The sequence below is a fragment of the Lissotriton helveticus genome, chromosome 1_2, assembly GCF_964261635.1.
Source record: "Lissotriton helveticus chromosome 1_2, aLisHel1.1, whole genome shotgun sequence".
NCBI lineage: Eukaryota > Metazoa > Chordata > Amphibia > Caudata > Salamandridae > Lissotriton > Lissotriton helveticus.
In genome coordinates this window covers 5,849,346-5,867,817 of record NC_136058.1, presented here as the reverse complement: position 1 = coordinate 5,867,817, position 18,472 = coordinate 5,849,346, and the positions used below count along the sequence as shown (strand labels likewise).

Sequence of the window (18,472 nt, the reverse complement as noted above, 5' to 3'; positions counted from 1 at the left end):
TGCATGGCAACATTGGATTTCTCTTGTTTGGTGCGGATGTTAGATTTATGTTCGTTGATACGAACTTTAATTTTCCTTTCAGTCTTGCCGACATACATTTTCCCGTATGGGCATTTCAAAGCGTAGATGAGGTTCATGGAGTCACATGTGGCGTTGACTTGTAATTTGATGGCATGGCCTCTCATTGGATGTTTAATCTGATTTCCTCTGATGATGCAATTACATTTATTGCAGTTTAGGCATGGTTGGGTTCCTTTGTAGTTCTGATTGGTAGGTGTTTGAACGGAGAGGATTTCTTTATTGTTCTTTCCTCGGGTATGGGCAAACAGTGGAGGTGTGTCAAAAATGCCCCGGAAATCGGGTTCTAGTTGTAGAATGGGCCAGTGGGTGAGGATAATTTTCTTAAACTTACTGCTGGCTGTGGAAAATTTGGATACAAGAACCGTGCGTTCCTGTGGTGATTTGTTGCTCTTGGAGAGACTTTGTTGTCGGGTGATGTTGGCTACTCGTGTCTGAGCTTCATTCAAGACATTTTCAGGATAGCCTCTGTCAAGGAACCTTTGATGCATTTCCATAATGCGGGAGTGATAGGTATGCTCATCTGATACAATTCTTTTCACGCGAAGCATTTGCGAGTAGGGCAAATGTTTTTTGAGTGATCCCTGGTGGAAGCTGTTAAAATGTAGGGTGTTGTTGCGATCAGTGCTTTTGCGGTGTAGGTCGGTGGAGATACCGTTTTGGGTGATTTTGATCAAGACGTCAAGAAAAGAAATTTCTTTGTTGCTTATTTGCCATGTGAGACTGATCCGTTCATCTTTGGAATTGAGTTCTGTGAGAGCGTTGTTGAGTGATTCTTGTGAGTCAGTCCACATGATAAATAGATCGTCGATGTATCTCACATATAGTTTTATTTTACCCTGGAAGTTGTGGTTGGAGTATATGTGAGTTTTTTCGAAGTTCTCCATGTAGATGTTGGCGTATGTAGGAGCCGCACAGTTTCCCATCGCCATTCCGGATAGTTGTAAGTACCATTTGTCATGTTCTTGGAAGTAGCTGTGATATAGCGTGTATACCATAAGTTCCATGATGAAGGTTTGCATTGGTGGGTCAATATCGCTCTCAAGGAGAGCACGTTCGACAGCTTCAATACCTCCCTGGTGAGGTATAGAGGTGTACAGCGAGTTGACATCAGCTGTACATAATATCAGTGGTTCGTTGGTGTCCATTTGGATATGAGCCAGTTTGTTGAGGAATTCTGTGGTGTCTTTTATGTAGCTCATGGATTGGATTACCAAGGGTTGGAGGTATTTGTCTATGAATTTACCCGTAGGTTCATGTATTGATCCTTTAGTGGACACGATGGGTCGAAAAGGTGGATCGAGAAGATTTTTGTGTATCTTGGGGCTCATTTGGATTCTAGGGCTCCTGGGGTTTTCTTTGAGTAGGTAGTTTTTAGTGCGTTCCTTAATGATGCCCACTGAGTGTGCTTTGGTGACTAGGTTTTGTAAGGTGCTTTGGAACTCCTTCGTGGGGTTGTTGTCAAGTTGCATATAGATGTTGGGATCTTGTATATGCTCGTTGAGGCATTGGGTGTACATGGTACTATTCAGGATCACAAGGGCGCCTCCTTTGTCAGCTTTTACACACTTAATGTGGGGATTGTTGGCCAATGTTTTGAGGGTGTCTCGATCTTTTTGTGTCATGTTCCGATGTTTGCTCGAGTCTTTTAAATTGAGTTTAGATAGGTCGTTACGTACAAGGTTTTCGAAAAGATCAATGCATTTATGACTAGTGGGAGCCTGGTAGGTGCTGGCTGGTCGTAGGCCCTTTAGTTGGTCACTTTTGGTGTTGGTGTTTGGCGGTAAAACGTTATCGAAAAAATGTCTTAATCTGAGTTTTCTGGTAAGTTTGAAAGTACTCACTTCAAGTTCCAAGAGGTTAGTTTTGGTCACGGGAACGAACGATGTGCCTTTCTCGAGGAGCTTTAATTGGTGTTTTGAGATGTTGGTATCGGAGATATTGATGACTAAGTTGGTTTTTTGGGTTTGGGATCCTTCCTGGTAGCAGTGCTCCGTGTTTGTGGAGGACTTGTTTCCTGGTTTATTCTTCTTGCTCCTCCGGAGTCTTCGGTTATGTCTGGGCCTGATCCTAAAAAATGAACATTAGATGCTTGGTCTTGGCTGGGTGTAGATGAAGATGCTTGATCACTAGTAGGTGTAAGGTTGGAGGAAGTTGTAGTGGTTGTTTTTGGTAATGGACGATGAGACGTGTCGCTTCCTGAGGATGAAGTGTCGGTTTGTGTGTTGTAAGGTCTGTTGCGTCGGCGTTGGGCGTACACATCGGCCCAAGTGTACACTTCATCTAGCTTGTAGTCAAGCGTGTCTCTTCGGTATTTTCGGATTTGAAGTGAGTACTTTCAAACTTACCAGAAAACTCAGATTAAGACATTTTTTCGATAACGTTTTACCGCCAAACACCAACACCAAAAGTGACCAACTAAAGGGCCTACGACCAGCCAGCACCTACCAGGCTCCCACTAGTCATAAATGCATTGATCTTTTCGAAAACCTTGTACGTAACGACCTATCTAAACTCAATTTAAAAGACTCGAGCAAACATCGGAACATGACACAAAAAGATCGAGACACCCTCAAAACATTGGCCAACAATCCCCACATTAAGTGTGTAAAAGCTGACAAAGGAGGCGCCCTTGTGATCCTGAATAGTACCATGTACACCCAACGCCTCAACGAGCATATACAAGATCCCAACATCTATATGCAACTTGACAACAACCCCACGAAGGAGTTCCAAAGCACCTTACAAAACCTAGTCACCAAAGCACACTCAGTGGGCATCATTGAGGAACGCACTAAAAACTACCTACTCAAAGAAAACCCCAGGAGCCCTAGAATCCAAATGAGCCCCAAGATACACAAAAATCTTCTCGATCCACCTTTTCGACCCATCGTGTCCACTAAAGGATCAATACATGAACCTACGGGTAAATTCATAGACAAATACCTCCAACCCTTGGTAATCCAATCCATGAGCTACATAAAAGACACCACAGAATTCCTCAACAAACTGGCTCATATCCAAATGGACACCAACGAACCACTGATATTATGTACAGCTGATGTCAACTCGCTGTACACCTCTATACCTCACCAGGGAGGTATTGAAGCTGTCGAACGTGCTCTCCTTGAGAGCGATATTGACCCACCAATGCAAACCTTCATCATGGAACTTATGGTATACACGCTATATCACAGCTACTTCCAAGAACATGACAAATGGTACTTACAACTATCCGGAATGGCGATGGGAAACTGTGCGGCTCCTACATACGCCAACATCTACATGGAGAACTTCGAAAAAACTCACATATACTCCAACCACAACTTCCAGGGTAAAATAAAACTATATGTGAGATACATCGACGATCTATTTATCATGTGGACTGACTCACAAGAATCACTCAACAACGCTCTCACAGAACTCAACTCCAAAGATGAACGGATCAGTCTCACATGGCAAATAAGCAACAAAGAAATTTCTTTTCTTGACGTCTTGATCAAAATTACCCAAAACGGTATCTCCACCGACCTACACCGCAAAAGCACTGATCGCAACAACACCCTACATTTTAACAGCTTCCACCAGGGATCACTCAAAAAACATTTGCCCTACTCGCAAATGCTTCGCGTGAAAAGAATTGTATCAGATGAGCATACCTATCACTCCCGCATTATGGAAATGCATCAAAGGTTCCTTGACAGAGGCTATCCTGAAAATGTCTTGAATGAAGCTCAGACACGAGTAGCCAACATCACCCGACAACAAAGTCTCTCCAAGAGCAACAAATCACCACAGGAACGCACGGTTCTTGTATCCAAATTTTCCACAGCCAGCAGTAAGTTTAAGAAAATTATCCTCACCCACTGGCCCATTCTACAACTAGAACCCGATTTCCGGGGTATTTTTGACACACCTCCACTGTTTGCCCATACCCGAGGAAAGAACATTAAAGAAATCCTCTCCGTTCAAACACCTACCAATCAGAACTACAAAGGAACCCAACCATGCCTAAACTGCAATAACTGTAATTGCATCATCAGAGGAAATCAGATTAAACATCCAATGAGAGGCCATGCCATCAAATTACAAGTCAACGCCACATGTGACTCCATGAACCTCATCTACGCTTTGAAATGCCCATGCGGGAAAATGTATGTCGGCAAGACTGAAAGGAAAATTAAAGTTCGTATCAACGAACATAAATCTAACATCCGCACCAAACAAGAGAAATCCAATGTTGCCATGCACTTTGTAGAATTTCGCCACACCATAGCACAACTTCAATTTACAGTACCGGAAACCATTGTTCGCACTGAAGGCACAGACAATCGCAAATTCCTCCTCAAAAAAGAACTGGAATGGATATACCGCCTACAGACACTAAAACCACATGGATTGAATGATCGCGTTGAATACAGTTGTTATCTTTAAAGTGTCACTAATAACTACATTGCTCTTTATTTTCATTTCCATTTTCATCTTTATTTTTATCTTTATTTTCACTTGTATTTTCAATTTTATTTTCATTTTTATCTTCACCTGTATTTACCTTCTTTAGCTTTATTTTCTTTTACCTTTTCATTTCTTACTTTCATCCTTTTTCCGAATTCACTATTCTTTTCTCACACCTCAGTTCTTTTAACCCACTCCAAGATGGCCCCCGCGCACATCTAGCACACAGTCCTTTTTTTATTTCTCTGATCTGCACTTCCGTAATTAACACACTTCCCCTACGGGGCTCACTAATCTATCCATTCGGACGAGCACATCAGACTACGACACGGCTTTCTGTCATGAAGTAAGTACCGCGCCCGCATGCCGATTCATGTGAGTGAACCGCGTTCACAAAATCTTTTTTCACCCGACCGACCCATTACTTTCACTATCACCGAGCACGATTATTCTGTCTGTACTTATTCCACCCACCCCTTTCCCTGATTCCGCACGTCGTATCATTTACTCCACCAGTAATCACGGGCGCCTCCGCCGCTCCTATCCGTTTTTAACCTTGGGACACGACCGTACCACCCCATTAATCCACACCCCTAACACCATCTGTTACCATTAATTTTCACCACCCCATTAATCCACACCCCTAACACCATCCGTTACCATTAATTTTCATGCACATTTTTATTCCTTCCCCTGACATGGGCTTATCTCCTTCTTTTTTAGCTCTCCTTGAAAAAGGGCGTGCAGCCCGAAATGCTTTGGAGTACATGCATAAGCTGTATTGTCAACTGATTTATAGTGATATGAGTATAATATCATTGGAAATCTGCATTCTATGAAATAATATGAACAAATAAATCTACATTGTATCATTGAACTTTGCAATCATTTCGATGAACAATTAAGGAGTGCCTCACACAGGGGATGTATCTGCAAGTCCTTGCATACACTCACTAGCCTTATACTCTCCGACGCCTAGCGGCACCGTCGCCCTGGAGTGCACCCATCCGCGCCTCAAACATCATATTTGAATTTTCAACCTACTGTGTTGTGCACCGCCCACCCACCTTCTTTTTTGTATAAACACATGGCCCCATAAAGACAAGAGATCGAGGCTTGTTTTTTTTCTCCATGAAGTGTTAGCCAGCATGCTGCTGCGTGAGCTTTTCGAGCTGATGAACCGTGGTGGTTTGCCAGGATGGAGTTCGCTTTCTCAGTTTTTTCGTATTCGTCTAAGTTGCCACTCACTGCAGTGCTCTTGTATCATTGATATGTGGTTAAACCTGCGATAGTAATATCACACCTATATCTGCAGTGATGGTGATCTCACACTTTAACTGCAGTCATAGTAACAATATATGTAATATCCACTCAGAGTCCTTATTCCAAAATGAGTGGGTATTACCATTTTAATGCAGTAGATTAATGTGATTAAAAAAATCACATTAATAAAAGCCAGTACCATTTACAATACCAAACTCACACTAGTACAAACGCAATGCAATAGATTTCACAATTACAACAAAGTGAGCTATTGCCATTTTGTATTGCACTATGTGATTAATACTTCATGAAGGGAAAAAAAACAATAACATTTACAATGCCAATAGCTCAAAATAATGTAATTGCGAGACCTATTGCATTGTAAATGCTTGTTACATAAGTTGTAGTGATTTTCATTGATCTTTCGACAAACTATAGCTTCAAATGACTCTTTGAAACATTTCATTTGGTGATTAATACTCTTGCCCTCCAACATAGCACTATTTTAGTGCTTGTCCTTCATATTGACCATGAACTAATAAATACTGAGAAGATGTGTTCCTGTACCAGGTATTGTATAACATTCATATTGTTTAGAGAGTCACTCTTACTTAAGCCCGCCTTTTCCTGTAGCACTGCACTACCCTAGCATTACTCCAAAATAAAATGTAAAATGTTCAGTGGATGGAAAGAATGAGTACCTTTGGTCGAGATCATGTCAGGTGAAAATGTTACAAGTGATCGTTTCGATCAGAGGCTCCCACTATATACTGATGCTATTAAAGTGACACTCTGAACGACTGAGATAAATAATGATTTCTACAAGTGATGTGTGGACAGACCTCACAATAGTTCCTGAAAATTGCAGTTTGGTCAAAGTGTAACTTGATACATCAGTCCTCTTTCTTTTTTACCCTGTCATTAAAGGACTCTACTCCAGATAACCAGATTTTTTTTTAAAGAATTTGTAGAGTATACTGCATTTTATTATGTTAATTTGGTATATAAACAAGACTACTAGAAAGTAAAGTTATCGCACCAAGCTCTTACCATATTTGATTGGTAGGAAATGTACAATTAGATGCCGAAAGTGAGTGGTGACTAACGGGCACATTGTGCAAAGGTTGCAATTGCTTGTTTAAATTTAAAAAGGAGATGGAAGTATGGATCAGTGCATGCTATGTAGTAGAATTATTCATCTCTTAGCACTTGAACAAGCATACTTTTTCCATGGATCTGTTGAGCTTCAAATATTTTTCAAAATAAAACTGAACACTTAATGTGTGTGAGTGCAAGCAGAAGAATTCTTTGTTTATGTATAGATAACAATGAATCTCACTTTCCTTGTGTGCTTGCACTGTAGGTTTTGGACTGACAATAGCTGACTAACATGTCCTGATCTGCAAGAGGGCATATCCAGAAGGCCTTCATGCGGTAATGACACTTTTCAGAGACAATGGTCATCGTGGATTATGCAGTACCAATATTTGTCATTTATTTATTTCATACACAACCTAAATTGGAAACCTCGCTGCTTCATGGCAGTTAGTTTGCTATTGCTTTCAGTTATTGCACTAAGAACTCTTTTCACAAACAATTTCGTACGATTACAAGGCAGGACATTAAAAAGTCCATCAGTTAAATGAGTCACCGATGTCTCTCTGTGTAGGTCTATTCAAAAACAAAATTATGACTTTTCGCTTCAAAATAAAACTGCTCCTGCAACGCAGATATCAGTAGATTTGTGGGTCCTGCAAACCTACTCTCTCCTGCCCTCTATGTAACTTGTATTACGAATGCAAATGAATCCTAAAGAGAGCATTACTTGGTTAAAGATGTCGTAGTTTAATACATTTCAGTAATTCTGTAACTGGTAAAATAAAAAGAATATTGATTTGCAGTGAATGCTGAAGGTGCTCATTTTCTTAATGATGTGGATTTTTTTTTTTTTTTTTTTTTTTTTGCAGGACCTAGATGTGAAGGCTGGTGGAGGCTGTATTATGACTATTGGGGTAATGCTTCGCTCTTTTCTCACAAAACTTGAGTGGTTTTCCACCTTGTTCCCAAGAATCCCTGTACCTGTTCAAAAACAGATTGACCAGCTTATAAAAACAAAACCTAGACAAATCAAGGAGGGCAAAGAAGAAGCAGAAGAAACTGAGCGACATACAGAACGAAGACGTTCAAGGTTATACAATTTATATCCTTTCTGATTGTGTTTGATGATGTACTCTGTAATGGCCAGGGTGTGATTCCCACTCCAAGTCCAAATAGGAAAAAAACGTAGAACTATTTCTTTTCAATTATAATCCTCTTTGGAAATGAGCAGCAGGTCAAAGACCATAGTTTGATACCAAAAAATAAATGTTTTATTTCTGTATTGTGCACAAGCCTGCCTTCTCTCACCAAAATAATTTTAGACCTTATAAATGTACCCACTTAAATGGTGATAGATAATATAAAGGAATGCAGTCTGTGTACACGTGATATGCACTCATCTAATGTTACTTAATTTGGCAACTTTTTATTGTTCACAATAATTGTGCTATCCTTAATTTGGCCAGTCTTTAGCCTGTTAAAATATCCAACTACAGTGACTTCACCTCTATTGAAGATACAAAACATTTTTACTAAAGAATTGAGTTGTGGCTTGCATTGAAGCTTTGTGCGAGGGATTTAGAAACTGGGAAAATATCTAACCTTAAAGCAGAGGTCTTCAAACATTTTGATGCAGAGACCCACTTGTCAAGCTCTTTTAGGCGTAAGGACCCCCTTCTTACAAACATTTCTAGAACCTGGTACTCCTCATAGACAACCAAAAACGCCCCCAATTCCTACAGCAAATAATTTTTATGGTGGGGAATTAATATTAAACTGTGTTTTAGCAAACCAAAGGTCAGTGATCGTGGAGGTGTAGTCAAAGGTGCAGCTAAAAACAAAGGGCCTCATTTATGAGGAATTTGCTTAGGGCAGCGCCACAAGTCTTCTTGCAGCGCTGCCCTACTCGAATGTGAAAGGGCAGGAATGCACCTCATTTATGAAATACGGTTCATTACTGTCCTTTTCACTTGCGGTGGAGCACAAATTGCTGCCTAGCACCCATATAGGCAGGATTGTTTTTGTACAGAAAGAGGCACCTTCCTTCACAAAAACAATCCAGAGAGTCGTTTTCCTCTTTCTATGTGAGCTGTAAAATGCAGCACTCGTGGAAACAGGAAAAAACAAGGAGAATTTAAAACATTTCTCCTCGTTATGCCTCTGCTGGGGAGGCGTCCGTTTTTGGAGCTTGATTTTGTAAATATGGGGCAGCATAGAAATCCACGGGTGTTGCGTGGGAACCCCACGCAAAGGCCATGGAACATCTCCTTGATGCAAAGCAAGGGAACTCAGTGACTTGTGCTGCTATGTCTTACTCCGTATGTATGAGGCCATGCAAAGTCATGCAGGGTGACTTTGCACTGCCTCGTAGGTATGGTTGAGACGCTTGCATCACTGGAGCGTCAAAAAAAGTGATGCTCTGGCGATGCGAGCATCTCATAAATAAGCCCCAAAATATTCTGTAGCTTTTGTTTGTCTTTCACCATCAGGTAGCTACATGTTAAATAATGGGCAGCGTAAATTATAAATAAATGTAAAAAGTTTAGTGGGAAATGCACTGTAGTACATTACGAAACCTATATTAGTTGATGCACTGCAGAGTTCTGTGTCTAAACAGAGAGCCCTGTAATTAAATCTTGATTAGTGCATTGGAGATACTGATGCGTATTTTTAGTGCTACAAGGTCACAGCGTGTGACGGAAGGCACTGTGAATATGTAAGTCAATATTTTTTACTTGCATTACACACAGTGGAAGATAGAATGCTGCAAAACGTGCAAATAGTTTTATGATAAAATGGTCCTTCCGAAATATAGATTTTAGTGATACCAGAGCGTATGTAATGCAATTTGTTTTTCATAATTGTTTCTTTAACACATCTTTAGGGGGTACTAAGGGCTGTGTAAATGCAGGTAAAATTAAAAGCAAGCCCTTCCTAGCCAAGTTGTTGAATCTTTGCACTACCACTCAAAAAAAAACTTTGCATGACAAAGCTTGAAGTGATTTGATCAATTAAAGCCAGAACCGCTCCCAAGTATCCTTTACCCAGTGCACATTTACATTTCATTCAGGCAAACAGCTGATCACGATCTAAATCTGCCTTCCCACTGTCTTTTTCCAAAAGGAAAGAAAACGTTTGGTTTGCTAGGGACAATTAAAGCTGGGGATGCGCAACACCCTTTTCAGGACTCCATGGCCCCTGGGGGTCGCACCCCACAGATTGAAGACCTCTGCCTTAAGGTAACAGTAGTGCTATCCTAAAATGTGAGGTTTCCCTAAAGACATGCCACAATTGCCACCTCAAGCATTCCAGTGAAACCGAATTCCTTCAGTTTAACAACTTCAATATTACCATCCCATTCCATTTTTTGGCAGTGTTGAATTTGACAATCTGGCAGTCATATTGGAAAGCTATACAACATAATTATTAAAATGTAAGATGATAGTGGGGAAATTCTTCACCATTAAAGACTATTTAATATATTGGGACATGTGCTCACTCTTGAAATGCCATTTCATCTGTTTCTGATAAATCCAGTCATGAAAGCTTTGTGCTCTCAATTATTTATTAACCCTGTAGCTGCTGTCTCAACCCCCTATCCTTTTTTCCAACCTCTGGGGATTCTAAAAGTACCCAGGGTTTGTGGATTCTCTAAGAGGGGACTGAGAAAATAGACAAAATATATCTGGAGTTCAGGTTTTTTTTTTGGGCAGGGGGAGGTAGGCGGGAATGATCTGGACAAGTGTTTTTCCCCCTTCTTTTAGAAAGGCTTCAACAAAATGTTGCATGCTATAGTCACCATCTTCCCAGCTTTTATGAGCATGCAGAGCTGAAATAAAAAAAACATATATATATATATATATATATATATATATATATATATATATATTTGTTTTTTACCACGGTTTTGCCATTTTTTTTTAAGAGTTAGCCCATTTGTTTGTGGTGAAAACCAGTGTGAAACTCGTGGGTGATCCTGAAAAGTGGACAAAAGTTTACATTTGGCAAGGGATCATTTGGGACAATTTTTTCATGGTAACTTTTTTCACAATGGGCGATTTATAAAAGCAATATACCATTACATCCATTAAGCCCTACTGGTTGCAGTGATGTACAGGGTTTGTAAGTTTTCCAAGAACAGACGGTACCCAGAGCCAACAACTGAGCTGCACTGTACAATGCTTTTTCATTGTGCTCCGAGCATAGACAAATTCATATGGTGAAATATGCAGAGTGAAGAATGCGTGTAGACAAAAACTATGTATTTCTGAAGTGAGCACAATATATGGAGTTTAGGAGCTTGATTATTTGTACATCTCTGAATTTGTCAGTACCCATCCGTATACGTTTTTTTAAAATGTCTTCTTTCTTACACACTGGCTTAACTTTGGAAGGCACAAATACAGTGAAATCCAGTTGGTAATAACAAATGTAAACAAATCTATGCTCCTACGTGTCTTCTGGTATGCCTCGTGTCTGCAACAGCCCAAAATGCAACATGGATACATCCCATTTTACACTCAAACTTTTGTGCTAAGTATGTAGCTGTGGACTTTTGGCTGTAGCTCATTCGGCATCTAAGGAAACGTAGCAAACCTGTACATTTTTCTGGAACTGTCATCCAGTTGGCTCTGATGGCATTCCTATCTTCTATGAAGGGCATTCTTGCGCAATTCCTGAATGACCACACAACCACCTTGTGGGAATTTAAGGGACATTCTTATTTATTACTGCCTCTGCCAAAGTCAGGAGATAAAGGACTAATAATGCTGTACTTGGCCAGAAGGGTCTTGTGTTCTGGCTGAATCTGGTTGTCTACCTCTGCTCAGTCTACCTCTTCGGGGGGGGGGGGACCTGCTCTCCCATCAACTGCACGGTTCTGAACCCAACCATCCACAACCTTCATCTTCGTGCATAGAGATTGAGCGGAGGTGATCTGCCCAGTGACGTAGTGGATTTCATTTTGAGTGCGTGACCTGGCTTGGAGTCGCCTGTAATGACCGCACACTATCGGAGCTCCGGGCTAAATAGCGCGATAGCCCTACATCCGTCTATGAATCCGGACTTGCATGGGAGTGAGAAACTTAGCAGTGAACACCGCACCCCGACGAGTAATCAAACTTGCCAGAACATCGTGAAATCTGGCAACAAACGTGTGAAGCCGGGGAAGCAAGGGGCCTGGAAGCGGAGAAAGCCGCACACTAATATCAGAGGGCTACATCAGAGCAACAAGACTGGTGAGAGACTCCCACCTCCCGCACAAGGAAAAAGCAGCTGGGCATTTTGCAGCTGCTGAGTCTCCACGGACCAGTGGGTGACGCCGCGGCTGCTTGAGGCCCCGGGTCTCCGGGTGGCAGAGAGAGGCTGCTGCAAGGCCCGAGACGGGTGGCAGGCTGGCTCCAGACCCTACGCGCAGAAGGCTGCTTGATCAAGACTGAGGAAAACAATCGGTGTGGCAGTATTAGTGGCTCATTCAGATTAGAAGTTCCCATGGGAAGAGAAGGTGAGGCTCCGCACAGAACACTCAGTACACCCGACAGACTGGGAACCTGACACTCTTAAGACCACTTTAAGAGACACGGAGCCAGACCTAGCTGAAAAAGCATAGAGGGAGTTACTGTACCAAATGGTGGCCAGGTTAGAAAGGCAGTCAGCTAGACGTGCTTCAGGCGGACATTCAAAACAGGAGGAAAAAAGAGCTGACCGGCCAGACGCCTAGATAGTACAATCAGGCCGGGTGGGGCACCTGGACCTACAAGACGAATGAGAGAGGCACAGAGCTGCTGATAATATTTACGGGGGGAATTGAACACACCAAAGTAGTGTCCCTGGACTCTCAACGGCCGCGTACTCAAAGGGAAATGGTGAAACCAATGGCCTCATCCACAATACAAGCAAACAAGATGGACAAGTACGCAGTCACAAATCCCCCATACAGAGGCTCCAGGAGCCCAGACGGAAGAAACGGGGGCGGTAGAACCTTCGCTGACTGACATGGCTGCCATAACGGACCTAAAAGGTACTATCGAAACCCAAATAGACACTGTCCAATACTCAACCTTGCACTTCTTCTGGCATTGCAATCGTTGCGCACCCTAGATACCAATTACTTCCAGGTGTCTTCCTAAGTCTACAGACAGCCACAGGTCGAGCCCCACATGCCTTTCAACTGACACGTATCCACCGCCTTCCATGGCTGGGTGCGAAGCCTGGGAGTGGTTCCAGCCGTCTCCTCACTCAAAGGCAAATCCTCCCCCACTCCAGAATTCCGCTACCACATCCTGCCTTGCGTGTGGTTGGCCTAAAGCCTGCAACCAGGCCTGCCTGCCTCCCCAGAATCCAGCACCAGTGCGACCCTTCAGTGCGCCGCACCATCACCACAGCCGGGATATCAGGATCTCCCAGCCCCCGGGCACAACCATCCAACATTTCGCCAGCCGCTCTTGGCAGCCCTTCAACAGCGCCCCCTTGGCATTCAGATCAAAGGCACTCCACTTATCTCAGTCCTCCAGGCTGGGGCATTGTCACCAGAGGCTCAGTCAGTACCCCTGCTGGCCTTGTCGCAGGGTCAAGTCTCGAGGGCCGCCGCAACTCATTGTACTCCACTGTTCACCTGGCCCTCATTCCCAGAATTCACCTCCGAGGTGTCCCCCATACACTAGGGTCAGGATCGCCACCTCTCTGCTTCGCTTGGGGTAGACTTCTTGAGGCCTGACCGATTATTCACTTCCTGGAGCCCTCCTCTCCACGATGTGCTCCCTGTGGCAAGATCGGGTATTTACAGCGGCAACTGCCCTTCATGGTATGCCCCAGCATCAGGATGCGCCTCCCGGATGCCCCCCCTTTCATCGTGGTCAGGATCCCTACTTCCCCACTTTGCTGGGAGCCAGGCTTCTCAGTCCCCCGGAGACTCACCTCACCTCGGGCCGATCGTATGAACGTAAACGGGTGCCAGGAGCATCAGGTCCGCAGCTGCTCCTTCTCTCAGCAGGTCTGGCGTACCGCATGTGAACTCTCAGGCCTCCCGATCTTGGGATCTCATGAATCATCGCTGCGGCCGTGGCTCCACCTCTCGGTTCCGCTTTAGCAGGGCACCTGACGGGGCACCAGCATTGAATATGTCAGCCTCACAGGCAGGATCCCCCTGTCGTTCCGACAAATGTGGCGAGGTCGGTGCTTAGTAGCACCACTGGATTTTACAGGATTTCGCCATGTAGGGACGGAGCTTCGCAATGCACGTCCTATTTGGCCATGTCCTGTACCATATAATACTTGTACAATGGCAAATATATTAATTTTGCAGCCTATTGGTGTCTATTTATGGTTCAAATTTCTGTTTTCAGAACATAGAAAATATAGTGTTATCGTGAATTATCGCTCACCATCCACAGTACAGATCTGTATAAATATAACATTCACCAAACTCCCCCCTGCCACTATGGGTGTCACAGTGCTAGCGAATATAGTAAATAGTGTAGTCTCGCATGTCGTTCTAATTAGTACTCTCTTGACTGAAATTAACAGGAGCCTCCGTTAAACGGGGAAAGCGAAGATATCTGGGGCAAGTGAGTTCACGAAATTCGGAGGATAGTAAGGCAATAAAGGGACACCAGGATATGAAGTGCCCTGTACTGAGAGTTTGGGTCAACCTTTCCATCTCCAGAATGTACCGGAGGCAGTGGAGACAACCATGGTTGGTAGGAAGCTGTCTGTAGTGCTGCCCCCAAGGTGAATCCAATCTGTCGTCCCTTCTGGGATTTTAGCTGGAAGGTGAGTGCGTTGGGCAACCCCAAAATTGTATAGGCAGGAAATCGAGGAAGCTGGGTGCTAAGGTGAGTGTTTGTCGCTAGTAATTGTGTCTAGTAAGAGGTGAGTTTTGTAAGTTATCATAGTCTATTTAAAAAAGAGACCAAACTTATACTTCAGCCAATCAGGCTGCTTTCAATCTAGAACACTCCAGAGAGAAGCTCTAATCTCTTGGATTTTCTACTGCATGTCGTTCTAGTGGATCTCCATTGAGCTTTCCTCAGTTGTTTCCTACTTGGATAGTTTCAAGATGTTTCCAGTACTCTGGTACTGTGGAGATATTTACTTTCTACCCACAGTGTTTTCCTCCATAGAAATCTTATTTCATGTAACCAGCATGTCTGACAAGGAGAAACAGTCTCTTCAGAGCCTACAATACCTACGTTAAAAAGAGACTACTCTGAAGCCCCGCAGCAAGACTGCATTATTGTCTCTACCCATCTCTTTCTGCCAAGGACTATAAGGTATGTCTCAAAAGCTCAAAACCAGAAAAGTCAGTTTTGGACTCGGATGGTGAGGATTCCTCTTCGAGAGGGAGAGAACCCCATTCTTGATGTGTGTCTGAGCAGGCAAGACGAGCCTAAAAAAAAGACCACTCCTGGGTCTGCCAAAACCTGCAGACCTTCAAAATCTTCTCACAAATCTAAGACTTCTTCAAAAAAGGACCTAAAGGAATATACTGCCTCCTCAAAATAGGCTAGAAGGTCTTCCTCTGAGCCGCCTATTCCACCTCCTAAGGTCAGTCACTCATACAAAAAGCCTTCCTTTGCGCCACCTGCTGACAGTTCGCACCCTACTGTCAACCAGAACATAGTCATTGGTGTCGATGACCATGCATACCGTGGCATCATAGACAGCTACAATCACTACGTTGTCCTCCACCACCTCCTTCTCAACAACCGTATAGTCATTGACGGCATCTATGACTAGACCGTCGACCCTGAAGATTTCCCTGATCTCCTAGTCGACGAAGCTGTTGACAACCCTGCTAATGTCTGTGAGATCGATGACTACTCCACAAACAAATAATGATTCAGTACCCTTCAAAGATTTATCAAAAAAGATTCTCATATATTATTCTATTTTGTACAAATACACAGCAGTCAGTAAGAAGGACAAATTTAGGTGTAAACATAATTAATAAAGGTGGTAAAAGAAGGAAACCGATTATATACAATGACAAGTTTGTGGAATCACAAAAACCTAAAACACTCAGTGCTACCTCTGATTTTTTTGCAGGTAAGGCTTCAACAGCGTTTTGACCATAGTCATTTGGCAGGTCATCATCAGGACAAAAACCATAAGAAGCAACTGTCAATTAAAATTTTAGAAAATCCTAGGCAGCATGAGGGCACACTGGTACCTCAATCAATCAGTCACCTTGCAATTACACATGGCTAAAAGAAAGCTGGGAAGCTAATCATTTTATAGACAGTTGTACTTCTTCCACGGTCTGATTCTCAAGTAAAGATGCATTACGTGTTTTCACTGCATTCCAACTAACACGAATGCTCAAGGCAGGGCTGGTTAAAAGCGGTCTCCTTTAGGCCTGAAGTGAAAAATACAATTTTAGATCCTCCCTTTGATGAAGGGCTTTGTTCGGCTGTATGTCAATAAAGCTCTGTAAACAGGAACAACTGACAGAGATGGCTAAATCTCTCAGGACTCTGCAGTTAAGATGCCATTTCGTAGGACCAGATGAAGTGGCATGCCATAATATAGAGGAGGTTATCCGCAGTACCGATATCCCTCCTACACGTTCACCTCCCAGCAGTTTCATCTGCAGTTTTCCCATAGATCACCACCTCAAGCGGCCTACTCCAGACTTGCGCCTAGAGGAAGAGCAACACGTCAGAGAAAGGACGTTGGTCGTTGCCAATGACCTGTAACAGGCTCTGGCTATCCCGATCTCCACACCATTCAGACTAGGAGGAAGAATATCCCAGCTATCCAACATTGGCAAGAGATCATAACGTACCAATGGGTCCTAGCCCTTGTTCAATTCGGCCACAGCCTAGAATTTATTAAGGACCCACCTTTAAACCCACCGCACACCTCCATTCCCAAATATCTACAACTGCTCAAATTGGAGGTCAAGATAATGCTTCGGAACGGAGCGATGGACAGGGTCCCTATTTCACAACAAGGAAAAAGATTCTATTCCAGTTTCTTCCTCATTCGCTAAAAGTGAAAGGAATGGTGGCCTATCTTTGACTTAAAAGATCTTCTTACGTATCTCAAAAAACTATCATTCCGCATAGTAACAATACAAGATATTCTCCTACATCTAATCCACAGAGAGATGTGCACTCTTGACCTGCAGGGTGTGTATTTTCACATCCTCATCCATCCTTCCCCCAAGAGATTCCTACGGTTCACAGTAGCCGGCAGCCACTACCGGTTCAGGGTTCTTCCTTTTGGTCTAAAGTCAGCCCCCAAGATATCTACAAAGTGTCTGGCTCTGGTATCAGCCTTCATAAGGAAACAAAAACACCAGGTGTTCCGGTACTTAGATAACTGACTCGTCAAGGCAAATTTCAGACAAGAAGCACAAAAATCAATAAACGCTTGCATAGCCCTGTTCAACAAACTAGGTCTCACTATGAATTGGAAAAAGTCAAGACCACAACCATCAAAGAAAAAAATTATTTTTTAGAGCAACACTAGGTACTATACCTAACATAACTTGCCCCACATCAGGATGCCTCCCACTGAAGCTCTAAGTAGCCCGAGTTGCCGACAACTTATTTTAAACAATTAGGGCTTTTTTTCTACATACCATTGCCCAGAATACTGCTTGTTCACCCCAGCGCTTCCCATTGGCAAGTTTTGGAAGACTTTTGTGACCGGTTTGATGCTTTTTCCTAGGCTGCTGTTCTCACCAGCTGCTCGGCTGATATTTGTCAGGAGGGCGGAGCTCTACTTCAGGAAAGGGAGAGGCTGGAGGCCTCGAACCACTCGCACGGTCAGTTTTAGCTGCTGCACTCAATTACTTGGTGAATATCTGTTTTACTTCTACATTTTAACTTTTGGTGCTTTTTGTTTATATATATATATATTTGTTTTAATTCAGTAAAATGGAAGTAAAAACCATCTCTACAGGGAATAACAAACGTAAACAAACTATTTCTCCACCACCTGTGAAATCTAAGATTGTGGACTCAAATGAACCTTATTTGTCCACTTTGTTGGAAGAATTTCACGCTGTATGTCTAAATGCTGACTATTGCATCAGCAGTTAAAAATAAAAAAAATCCGTAAAGACATGGCTATTCTCTTGATAAAATTTTTGGATAATTCAATTAAAATCCAAAATAATACATCTCCACAGGGGGCTGCAATTCCGCACTGGCCCACTCCTCGTGTCTCTCTATGCAGACGACACGGTCTTGTATGTACGAGCTCCTAGTACCAACTTGGAACCTTTGCTATCTGAGATTGCACGCTTTGGCGAATATTCAGGCCTCAGCATAAATTGGCACAAATCGCTTCTTTTTCCGCTGACCCCCGCCACCGTGCAGTGGACTTGTTCTTTCCCACTAGAATGGTGCGCAGAATCCGTTAAATACCTGGGAATCCACGTACACCTTGATACAGTGTCCATTATCCGTTTGAACTACGGACATGCCCTGGACTTTTTGGAGGATAATACGGAGCGGTGGCTCCGTCTCCTATTGTCCATGGCTGGCCGGATTGCTATCATCAAAATGGTTGTCCTCCCTCGTTTTTTGTACCTATTCAATAACATCCCGATCCCTCTAACCAAGATTTT

The 18,472-nt window shown here is 43.0% G+C and overlaps 1 protein-coding gene across 4 annotated transcripts in view; it reads left to right on the top strand.

The window, feature by feature from the left end:
- The window catches only part of PRPF38B (pre-mRNA processing factor 38B), a 79,458-nt gene that overhangs the window by 46,032 nt on the left and 14,954 nt on the right, over positions 1-18,472 (top strand). For all 4 annotated transcript variants that reach the window (XM_078668366.1, XM_078668375.1, XM_078668357.1 and 1 more), the window contains one exon: positions 7,764-7,984. In XM_078668366.1, the coding sequence (XP_078524492.1) occupies positions 7,764-7,984 (221 nt within the window). The remainder of the gene's footprint in view (positions 1-7,763; positions 7,985-18,472) is intronic.